Source organism: Glandiceps talaboti, chromosome 4 (genome assembly GCF_964340395.1).
Source record: "Glandiceps talaboti chromosome 4, keGlaTala1.1, whole genome shotgun sequence".
NCBI classification, from domain to species: Eukaryota; Metazoa; Hemichordata; class Enteropneusta; family Spengelidae; genus Glandiceps; species Glandiceps talaboti.
In genome coordinates, this window is record NC_135552.1 from 28,215,374 (window position 1) to 28,227,541 (window position 12,168).

Here is a 12,168-nt window from a genome sequence, read left to right on the forward strand (position 1 = left end):
ATTGAAGGGAAAGTTCCGCTGGTTAAGTATCTCAAAGTATACGTATAAGGGTTCTCACACAGCATTGAATACAACAATTCTTAGTACCTGCCACATGCTACCGGTGGTAGTAAATCAAAATAAAACAAGAAATTTGTACTCTTCTCACACATGCAACTATGGTAACAAATGTAGAGCAAAGTTATGGTGTCGATCAAGACATTTTTATGATGTGTCTAGGTGTTTAGTACAACCTACCGGTATATAGGGTACTCAGAATAACCATCATCACTCATTGGAGATAAATTCTTTGAAAACACAGATTTATTGACAGCTAAGAAATCTATACAATACATCATACATCTCACATTTTGCATGAATCCAGGCAGAACTATGACAGTGCAAAACTGGCCCTTTGTTGGTCAAAACTGTATTTGAATGAAAACTAGCACCAACATTCTGAACATGAAACCACATACATTTTTCATTTTCTACAGCTATTCATACAAAACAACTTGGTTTTGGCAGTCTAAAAAAGTGAAAAAAGAAAGAGATGGGGAAAAAACACAAAAAATATATTGCCAGTGCCAACAATTAATTAGTTCTCTCTGTAATTACGATTCAAAGTTCCACAAGTACCCTGGTTTGGGATATAATAAATTTTTCTCATCATTATTGTTTCAAAGTCTGGAAATAATTTACATCATGCCCCCCATACCGCCCATACCGCCCATACCTCCCATTCCGCCCATACCACCCATACCACCACCCATAGGTAGATCTTTTTCTTCTTTTGGCATTTCTGTGACTACAGCTTCTGATGTGGTGAGTAATGATGCGACACCTGATGCGTCAACAAGTGCTGTCCTCACAACCTGCGGAAAGTACAAAACCATTCGAATTAGATTCATATCCAAGACAAAAGAAGGAAGTCAACAGTCTGAATAAAAACAATCGAGATATTTTACAAATGTTTACAGCACATCAACAGATGAGTCCCATTTTGACAGGCACATCAAAAAGGAATTATTGCACAATGTCAGTTAAGAACAGTCTCCCTTCGAAGGCACAAACATCACATGGGTTGACTTTGTATTACAATTACTCTTGAAAGATAAATTTTGTTTTGATGCCTCAAAATTTGACTAAATGAAATTCAAATGTATCATTTTATGTTCAACCACTAGGGAGTATCCAACAGATAAGTCTACTAAAATAATTGAAAGAACTTAAATCCGGATTTACATCGGACACGTTACAGACTGACAGCATGATGTACATGATCAAGGTCCAATGCTGAGATCATACAAAATACAATAGGTATGCAACTAATTTACTTTAGATAGTCGTGAGTCATATACACTTACCTTTGTTGGATCAATGATACCAGCTTTGATCATATCTACATATTCACCATTGAGGGCGTCATAACCAATTTCTGGAGATGACTGTAAAATTTTTTCCACCACTAGGGAACCTTCGACACCAGCATTATTAGCAATAGTTGTGGTTGGCATACGTACTGACCGTCGCACAATTTCAACACCTGTAAGAGGAAATGGATTTTTAGGACCACACACACACACTGTAAAAATGTGAAATTTTCTGTTCAATTTAACTTGTCTGGAAGAAACTGCATAATTTTCTGGGTAGATATCAATATGCAATAATGGGGGGACTCTGAACACTGTCAATATTTTATCAAGTGTACAGTATTTCATTTACCAAATAACCAACTATGGGTTGCTAGATCAAGTCTTTAGTTAGTGGAAGTATCACAATTTGAATGATACCCCTCTTATCTGCTCCACTATATGTCACCAGTTCAATATTGGCAGTTTGTACTACCCTATCCCTAAACTGATATACAGTTAAGAAAAGTTGGAAGGAGTTTTTACTCTGACTTGTTGGGTGAAAAAAACATGCCAAGGAAACATACTACTAAGTGATATACACATAGAAAAACAGAGAAAAAGTAACAAAAGCTCAGAATGGCACAATTCTTATGTGCCAACTGCTGGAATCATTTAAAAATTTGTTGACATCTTGTGCCAAAATTACTTCTAGGTTTCAATATTTCAGTATGAACAGGGCACCTGTACAATACAGCATTCAGACAAATCATTCCACAGTACTTTCAGATTGACTAGGGCGATTTGATTGTCATCATAAAACTGCTTATACTGCAATCAAACATTACATATTTGTACAATATATAGGAGAACCAGAAATAAATTAAAATTTCTCACCTGTTTCTTGGTCTTTGTTTGCACACTTGACATTGTCCAAAGCTGGAAGACACCTGAGCAATGCAACGCCACCACCAATCACGATACCTTCTTCTACGGCAGCTTTTGTAGCATTCAGTGCGTCATTTACACGGTCTTTCTTTTCATTCACTTCAACATCACTGGATCCACCAATCTGAAAGGTCAATGGGCAAACACGATGTTGGCTACCTATCTTAGAACTTTCAATTCAAGACACGACTCAAAATAAGATGTTGTCATTCAGCATAAATATTATCCTGTCCTATAAAGACTATCTAGGAAGCAACAACACAAACTACACAATTGACACCCCCACCTAGCTCCCTTCCAACACTGAATCACCGAAATCTCACCTTGAGAACTGCAACACCATCAGACAACTTGGCAAGTCTTTCACTAAGTTTTTCTTTTTCATATTCTGATGTTGAGTCTTCAATTTCTTCCTTGAGCAGAGCAACTCTCCTGTCCATGGCTTCTTTGTCTCCCTTACCCTAGACAAGCGAATAACATTCAAAGTTGCGTTAGGGTGATGACAAGTTTTTGTAGCATTAAAGTTTCTCTTTCTGAAAATCAACGGGCACATTTTTTTTTTGCAATGAGCTGGTGATGTAAGGCAACAGAGGAAAATACAATACAAAAGAATGTACCACTCATAACATCATTACAACAGTCAAACTTCCACTACTGTACAATGCAGAATTCAGACAAAAATCATTCCACAGTTCTTTCAGATTGACTAGGGCGATTTGTTTGTCATCATAATACTGCAAGTGAGAAATAAGACATTGGCATTGATATTGACATAATAGATAATAGACACTGATAAGAAATACAAGACTTTGTAGTATTAAAGTTTCTGTTTTTGCAAATCAACAGGTGCATGTTTTACAAATCAATGGACGCAGTTGCCATATATCAAATTTTACTATATGCTGGTGGCAGAAGGCAAAAGAGAAAAATATAACATTAGAGAATGGTAAAACCTAATTAAGAATGTTGAAAAGACTTCTAAAGTTCTTGACACCTCAAAATATTAAATGTGCTTGTAGGTGTACCATTCTCTAAGAATCACTAGTTTAGAGACTTCAAGTCACCTTGAGGAGTAATGTATCATCCTTTGTGATGACAACTTCACCAATGATACCAAAGTCTTGGGCTTGTACTTCTTCAAGCTTCAATTCAATACCTTCCTGACCAAACACCATACCACCAGTTGCAATGGCCATGTCATGGAGTTGATTCTTTCTGTTGTCACCAAATCCTGGTGCTTTAACAGCAACAACTTGGAGACCAACTTTAAGCCTATGTACATGAGATAATAATCATATAGCTATTTAGTCTATCTTTTCACTATCACAGGGGATACAATGGAATGGGCTAAGAAGATACATGCAGTTTCCCTTATTGCATACAACTTTAGGAATTACTATGCTGACAGTAGTTTTACAACAAATTCCAATACAACCTGCTAATTTCCACTTACAACCATTGTCAATCCTGTTTTTCCAAACTTTGTAAGTTTCAGTTTTTTTTTGTGCACAAAAAATAACCCAGTAAAAAGGATTAAATTTGATGAACCGTGTAAAATAGTATTTTGGGGGTTTGGTATAATTTCTTCATTTCTAGGGTGCTTGGAATGAATAAGCAAAAACACACAAAGTGCCATTCACATCATTACATCATCAAAACTACTAATACTGGGTAGAATTTAGGGGTTGACTGACGTGTGAGGGCGCTATGTCAGAGCGTACCTTACACACTGGGCAGAATTCAGACAAAATCGATCCACAGTACTTTCAGATTGACTAGGGCGATTAGTTTGTCATCATAAAACTGCCAGTCATGAAATGTGATTAAAATCAAGACAAAGTACAGCACGTTTGCCACCTTCATATTTTGATACTGTTGTAATTTGCAACCAACAACAGGGAAACTTTGAGTTTGGTTACAGGGAACATTTCCATGACAAGCATTCTCGCACACTTTCATAATTTATAAAGACTTCATTCACCTGTTAAGAACCATTGTACTAAGAGCTTCACCATCGATATCCTCAGCTATGATAACTAATGGTTTTCTTTGTGAATTGGCTAGTTCTAACGCTGGTACTATTTGTTGTATACTGGATATTTTCTTCTCACTCAACAACAGAAACGCATCCTGGTATTCTACTTTTTGTCCTGTGTGAAGAATGGGAAACATCACTTATCTGTGTTATGTTGCTTGTCACAACTTTTCATCCAGACTGATTTGTCACTTAAAGCAGAAATCAGATATTGTCAATCTACATAATACTTCAGATTGACTGAGGCGACTTAGATGTCATCATGTATCTGCAGTGATCAGAACCAAACTTTGCTCCGATTTTTATGTGATAGGTTCTAAGAGCAAGAGATAGCCCCTGTACAAATCTGAAAGAGATAGCCCCTGTACAAATCTGAGAGAGATAGCCCATATACTGACATATCTAGGAGAAAGAATTAGCCCCTGCACATAAGCGAAAGAGATAGCCCCTGTACAAATCTAAAAGAAAGATTTAGCCCCTGTACAAATCTAAGAGATATAGCCCCTGTACAAATCTTGGAGCAAATTTAAGTACATTAAAAGGTCAGAAAAGGTTGTGATTTGTATTATAGGACATGTATATTTTTCAACTTTGATACGTATTGCAAAATGACTACTAGATAAACAGAAATAGTAAGATAAGTAATAAGAAATGTAAATAAAGAACCTACCTTTTGGTGTATTGATAAAATATGGTGAGATATAACCCCTGTCGAATTTCATACCCTCAATAATATCTAATTCATCATGTAAAGTTTTGCCATCTTTGACTGTGATGACACCATCTCTTCCAACTCTTTTCATAGCTTTTGAGATAAGACTTCCAATTTCTTGGTCACCATTGGCTGAAATCGTTGCAACCTGAAAAGTAAAAACAATGCAATTACTTAGTTGTGACTGCACTTCTTCCCTGATTGTCAAGCATTGAAATTATTTAGCTAACATGCATAATTTATATGCACATGAGTGCCTTTAATTAATATCACAAGCTGATATCTACACTGAGTCTCGTCGAAAGCACATCTATTTCAACTTTAAAACTGGAAAGTTGCTGCTATAAAACAAAATCTCAATATTATGATAACTATACTTCAGTAGTTCCACACACTTCTTTCTCCATCCCATAAATATAATCTGGGCAGAATTCAGACAAATCATTCCACAGTACTTTCAGATTGACTAGGGCGATTTGATTGTCATCATTATACTGCCATGATATTTGAAAACTGTCAACTAGACAAGTTGCTGCTTCCACTTCTCTTTACCCTTTATTGCAGTACAAATGTATAATATATTATCCAATGTGATTTGCAACTTGTCAAAAAAGGGTAATGAAGTTTAAGAATGGATTTATCAGAATAACTTCGTTGTACACACAGAAGGGGTTACCTTGAAATTGTGTAATTTCCTTACTTAGAAGTACACAGAAGGGAACTTACCTGTGCTATTTCTTCTGGTGTTGTGACTGGTTTAGATAAATTTTTCAATTCTTCAACAATAGTTTCTACTGCCAGCATTACACCTTAAGTGATGGATACAAAAACATGGATTAATTGACAGTTTGAAAAGATTATGAAAGAAGTGTTCAGTACGAAAAGCCAGTCTTCAGTCTCAGAAGTTTTGAGGGGGAAAACCTGCATGGACAATTGTTTTGTTAATAAATAACACTCACATTCACAAAATGATGATTCATTTCAAACAGACACTTGCCACATCAAAGCACTATCAGAAGATTAATATCTAAACTGTCACTGGGTGACTGATTGTACAGTAACTTGTGTGGTATGATTGACCATTGACACATCACTCAACTAACCTTGACCCCCTAGGTACTCTTAACCTATGAACTCCAGTCAACCCTTCCATGTATTCATCAATTGATTGATTGATTGATTGATTCTTTAGATACCCAGTTCACTTATCTCTCTTTAACTGGCCCACACGTTCTTGTAGGGCTTATAGCCCTGCTTAATATGGTCTAGTATTTGAATGGCACATGCCATGATCAAATTAGTGCAGGGCTTAGGAGAGATATATTGCACCTCAAAATAACATTATAGGTTCTACACATTCCTTTACCCCACTCCTTTAACTTCATTCCCTGAAATCTGAAAGAGGCTGTATGCCTCAAAATGCTAGTGCAATTTATGAACACATTGAACTGTTTTTCCTAATTTGTTATTTTGTTGTACAAACAAGTACATCCTGGTAGAAAGAGCATAATCTCAGAGTGCCTCCAGACCACTAAATCAATTTTCCCATCCTTAATATTATAAAAACATGGTAAGCATTTCAATGCTGGGCAGAATTCAGACAAATCATTCCACAGTACTTTCAGATTGACTAGGGCGATTTGTTTGTCATCATTATACTGCCTTGATTGAATGTTAATGAACACTACAATAAGAGTGGAACACCTACCTCGCCTAATTTCTACTGGATTAGCTCCTTTACTAATTTTTTCAAAACCTTCTTTTGCGATTGCTCTTGCTAAGATAGTAGCTGTTGTCGTTCCATCTCCAGCCTCTTCATTTGTGTTATTAGCTACATCTTGTACAAGTTTTGCACCAACGTTCATGTATTTGTCTTTTAATTCAATACCCTTTGCCACTGTCACACCATCTTTTGTAATCTTTGGACTGCCCCAACTTTGTTCTAAAATAACATTACGTCCCTGTCACAAAACAGAAAAGAAAAAGTTATTTTTCACGAGATGAAAAGATCACATCATGCAAACTGGTTGGAGAACACTCCATAGATGTGCATTCCCAGCACCCTTTGAGACTACAATCATCATATTCATGTATCAAGTTTTACTTCAAATGTTCATGATCATTCATAATGATTGACAATTCTACTTTTGAATCTCATGTGGCAAAAAGAAGTTGGTTATTTCACACTGAAACAAGGAATATGATCGTCTTTGTTTCACTTCAAATCTTGCAAGAAATTGCTTCAAGAAATACCTTTGGTCCTAGTGTAACTCCTACTGCATCGGCAAGTACATCAACACCCTGTAACATCAAAGCTCTTGCTTCTCCACCAAACTTAATGTCCTTAGCATATGTACGTGATACATATGGAGCTACAATCCTTGCCATGGATGGAGACAATGCCCTTGATGCTAAGGGTTTTATTATACTTGGTAGGCGATACATTTTTCTCTGTGAATCAATGAAAGTGACAAATTGTTAATTCTGAGAGCCTTAAAGGAAAAGTGGCTATCACATGAACTTAGCATAATATACTTCAACAATATCTCCTGGTCAATGTCATAAGCCACAGGCCTCTTTACAACACTGTCCAAAACATACTACCTTCACAAAAATGTTGTTGCTTCAGCAGAAATATCATGTACTCTGGCTTGTGAGTGTTCTGTTCCACTGCATGTCTACTATGCCCTCACAGTTCACTGTGGCAAGACCAGTGGTCAATACAAGCTCTCAGCATGACCTCTGGTTGCTTGCTTCCAGTTTATACATATTACAGTAATGTATTTCAACACCATTTTATCTCAGATTATCATTATATACACCAGGGACATTCAGCCCCACCAAAGTATCTGCCAATGTTTAGTTGGAAGAGGTGACTTTAGCCAGACAGTGAGACCATACTGCCATCATGGAGGTATTTGGGAAAACTTAAATACTGCCATGCTGCCATAAACCAATCACATGAAAAGCACAGTGAAGTGTGAAAACATTTCAATTTCAAATGAAATCATTCTGTACAATAGTGATTTTTCCAAATTTGAACAAAGCAAAACCTATGTATTTTTGAAGTGTTGGTATGTGTTTGTCAAATCAAGTTCTAACTTAGTTTTGAATTCATAGCATCAACAATTTTAATCTTTTAATAAAAAAAATATTGTAATCATCAAAAATATGTCTTAATGTCACACTGGGCATTCACGGCTAACAAACTGTAATACATAAAAACTCACTAGATTTTACTTTCAGAGCCTTTTCGTGTAGGACTATGATTTGATATGTACAATACATAACTATTATAATGCAAACCAGTTGTTAATGAATTTCCTTTAACAATGGCTCCCCTAATGAAAATGTATATAGTTTACAATTCTGTTATCACTGTATTGTTGAAAGTGTAAAGACACAACAAGGGGTGGGGTGAGGAATTAACCCTTTCAGATATGATGACGACACACACAATCTTGTTGCAACATATCATTAGAATGTTAAATTCTGATGCCGCTCAGACAAGTTCCCCTAAGTTCGAGAAAACGAACAACCCTTGGTTATAATGAAAGATTGTGTGTTTCACTAACTTAATTTTCTTGATGAAAGGGAAAATAAAGCTACGGTAGTTCGTAATATCAATCTACATAGTACATTGTAAAATGTTTTTCTAAGGCAGATATATTTACGACAACATTCCCGGCTATCTGGCGCATTGGCTATGTACCCACGTGGGCCATGCGAAGCCCTCAAAGATCTGCATGTTCTGACTTCAAATATACGCAGAAATCATACGTCCCATAAATAGTTCTTTGGGAAAAAGCAATAAGAGAAAAATGTATACTTACTTAATTGTATCTGTACCGATAATATGAATTATGTGGTAAAGTTAATCAGTAAAATCGCAAGGGACTTTACGCCACACACACTCTCTCGCTCTTCACAGGACGCGGCCTTCGCTGCATGCACACGATTTGACCTCAACTTACACAACCACGTGAGAGTCGGTTTAAATGGCGAATAATTAGGCCCCGTACCATGTATAAATGTTTGCTAATAATTTCTATACATGCGCATTATCACACAAAAAAATCGTCTAACTAATAATATTATTGAAGCATTGAGTGCTTGTTGATTTGAATAAATGCAATGATTTCACTATAACTTATATGTAGAATAATGTCTGTGAAAATATACCCATACTACCTGACAGACAAGCTTTTCTGAATAGTGTAATAACATAATCAGTTTCAGGGCCACATTTCTAGAATCATCTTTGCCGGGGCCATGCTGCACTTACAGTATTTATAGAATAACGATTGTGTATGTATTTTCTTTCCATATTTTGACTTTATATCATATGCAAACAATATCCAACAATCAAAATCACCATAATCACGTTAGTACTGTCTGCTATTAAAAATAAATAAACCCCGGCCCTGATCACATGTAAATTCTCTTAACGGCCAGGGCATAACGCATGCCCAGTTCAAACCACGTGAGTAAAACGATCGCAGGGTAAAATCAAGTCGACCAAACCGGTAAACCTCGTGTCGTCGTCGTAAATTCACATCTTTGCAACCATGGTAAGTTTGAACTTTTGCGATGTTATGAACTGATGTACATTGGAAGGGTGACAGTAAATTGTTTCCGTTTATCAATTGTCGTGGTCATTGCTTTAATTTCTGTCGCTGCTAAACAGTGCTGCTTCCAAATCAGTTTGAAAAGGTGGATGTGAACTTTTCTACATTATGTTAAGGGTTCCAAAGGTTTCTGGAGTCTTCCACAGTAGTGCCAATTCACCTGAAAGGGAGCTTGGCAAAGATTGTAATGATGGTATTTATTGATGTAAAGGATTTATGTTAATATAATGAAAAGAATTTGGTTTGAAGTAAATATTTAATGAAAATTATATTTAAAAAAAATTCAAATTGAAAAATATGATTCTTTCAATTGTACAGGCTCACACTATCAATCATTTTATGAATATATCAATATCATATGTATCAATATAGCAATACAAAGTAAACTCGTGTACACACACACACACACACACACACACAAATATATATATATATATATATATATATATATATATATATATATATATATATGTATATATATATATATATATATATATATATATATATATATATATATATATATATTCTGGTGTAAAGTGCTCGATACAGATGTAGAGCTTGCTAAATGAGTAAAAAAAAGGTGACTTGGGTTACTTGTTAACATTCGATTCTCCACTACAAATTTGTTTCACACACACACACACACACACACACACACACACACACACACACACACACAGATGTACATGTACTACACTATGTATACAGTATTATGATCCCTTTCAAATACACATTTTGTCAATTTCTTTGTGTTACTTGTACCTACAGAGCATACTAAGGAGGTTTAAGCCACTTATGGACAGAGTACTGGTTGAACGATTTGCACCAGAAATTAAAACAAAGGGTGGCATCATGTTACCTGAGAAGTCAGTAGGCAAAGTATTGGAAGCCACAGTTGTTGCTGTTGGACCTGGTGCTAAGAATTCTGTAAGTGCAATGGATACCATAATTTGTTTTTAAAATAAGTTGTATGTACTAATTTTGTGATAGAGTTTGTGTCATATATGTTTTTTGATATTTCTACAAAGAAAGTTAGGATAACAAAAAAGTGCTTACAATTGTGAAAATGAATATTAAAGTACTAGTATAATTCAAAATCTATTATCCTGTGACTGTGTATTTGTATTTTTGCCTTTGCATATATGTAAAACTAATTATAGTGTAACTACTATGTCATAACTATATATTGTGATATTTCTGTCTTTGCAGGAGGGTCAAGTTATTCCAATGAGTGTCGGCATTGGAGATAGGGTACTATTGCCAGAGTATGGAGGTACAAAGATTACATTAGAAGAAAAAGTAAGTACTGATAATATTGTCTCCCATGAAATTAATACATGTAAATATTTTTTCAAAGCTTTAGTCCACTTCAGGAAGTATTTAATATTTAAATGTCCTCTATAGTCTGTGCTTGTCTTAACATGATATTGACATAATTTGTATGCAAATTTGAGCAAAACAATGTCCTTAAGGATTATTATCAAAGGGTAAAATGGTGGCCATTGATTAGTGATTCACTGCCTGCCAGTATATACTGTATGTGACTAGTATTCTCTTCATAGGCTGTACAAATGGAAAGGGTTCAACTTTGTTCAAATGAGATGTTTTAGTAAAACGTGTACTAAACATGTACTCTGTTGGAAGTATACCCTGCTGTTGGAAGTATAGTTTGAGGAACATGAGAGGATACTAGTATTTTGCCATGTCAGAATGTTCAATATAACAAATTTTGTTTTAAAAAGGCCACGGTGTATGTTGCCACCTATTTTTACTTGTAAATACAGAATGACAAAGCTGATATTAAAACAGCAAATTTTTTATCTTACCCGTATATGTGTAAACCATCACTGAACACGAGTCTTTTTCTTTCTTTTTCAGGACTATCATCTTTTCAGAGATGCTGATATTTTGGCAAAATATGATGAATCATCATCTTAACATAAAATACAAATAATTTAAACTTGTAAAACATTTTATATTTGTCACAGTTAAGCCAGAACTACAGATACTATGTGGACCATCAGATTAAAGAAGGACCCTCATTTTTTTTGGTAGATTTTCAACTTAGAAAAAAAACTCTCTATAGCACCTGATACATTACCTTTGGTTTTGGATTTTGTCACTTTTTTAGGTTTTGTTTACAACTTGTGTGGTAATGTCTTTATTGGAGCAATAAAAAAAAAAAAATGTAACAATGATATGTCTGAGGTTTGGTTCAATGTATTACTGTGAGTGATGTACAAGATATAAACACACTGATCAGATAAGACCATTATTTTGTTCTGGACAAACTCTCTCTAGAGTCTTGCCAGACCATGTTTTTTCTGGCTGAAATTTCTAATATCTTGGGCCTTTGAAATATAAATTAGTAACCACCAAAGCATATATCTTGGCGATGACATTTGCATGACAGAAGCAAATTCTGAATAATCACATTGAATCATTTATAATACTATTTATTATATATTCATCATGGAAGCACTAAGATGCATACACAAGTCGTCCCACTTTTGA

The 12,168-nt window shown here is 35.2% G+C and overlaps 2 protein-coding genes across 2 annotated transcripts; one reads left to right on the top strand and one right to left on the bottom strand.

Moving 5' to 3' along the window:
• Positions 1-281: 281 nt before the first annotated feature.
• On the bottom strand, positions 282-9,018 carry LOC144433515 (60 kDa heat shock protein, mitochondrial-like). Its single transcript, XM_078121824.1, has 11 exons — positions 8,860-9,018; positions 7,280-7,477; positions 6,735-6,987; positions 5,753-5,835; positions 4,985-5,174; positions 4,261-4,429; positions 3,344-3,551; positions 2,603-2,740; positions 2,229-2,403; positions 1,347-1,525; positions 282-854 (listed from the first exon to the last, which is right to left on the bottom strand). Exons 2-11 carry the CDS (start codon positions 7,469-7,471, stop codon positions 678-680), a joined length of 1,764 nt encoding a protein of 587 aa, XP_077977950.1. The 5' UTR covers positions 7,472-7,477; positions 8,860-9,018; the 3' UTR covers positions 282-677.
• Positions 9,019-9,440: 422 nt separating this feature from the next.
• LOC144433904 (10 kDa heat shock protein, mitochondrial-like) lies at positions 9,441-11,852 on the top strand. The gene is made up of 4 exons (XM_078122303.1): positions 9,441-9,597; positions 10,423-10,581; positions 10,864-10,953; positions 11,533-11,852. Exons 1-4 carry the CDS (start codon positions 9,595-9,597, stop codon positions 11,590-11,592), a joined length of 312 nt encoding a protein of 103 aa, XP_077978429.1. The 5' UTR covers positions 9,441-9,594; the 3' UTR covers positions 11,593-11,852.
• Positions 11,853-12,168: the final 316 nt, after the last annotated feature.

What these genes read in the sequence shown, in the direction of transcription:
- LOC144433515 (XM_078121824.1), bottom strand. Translation starts at nt 7,471, where the DNA reads ATGTATCGCCTACCAAGTATAATAAAACCCTTAGCATCAAGGGCATTG. An exon ending in ATGGTGTTGCAGTTCTCAAG is followed by an intron (nt 2,404 to 2,602) that starts GTGAGATTTCGG and finishes TTGACCTTTCAG; the next exon opens with ATTGGTGGATCCAGTGATGT. An exon ending in AAACAAAGACCAAGAAACAG is followed by an intron (nt 1,526 to 2,228) that starts GTGAGAAATTTT and finishes TTCCTCTTACAG; the next exon opens with GTGTTGAAATTGTGCGACGG.
- LOC144433904 (XM_078122303.1), top strand. An exon ending in GACCTGGTGCTAAGAATTCT is followed by an intron (nt 10,582 to 10,863) that starts GTAAGTGCAATG and finishes CTGTCTTTGCAG; the next exon opens with GAGGGTCAAGTTATTCCAAT. An exon ending in AGATTACATTAGAAGAAAAA is followed by an intron (nt 10,954 to 11,532) that starts GTAAGTACTGAT and finishes TTTCTTTTTCAG; the next exon opens with GACTATCATCTTTTCAGAGA.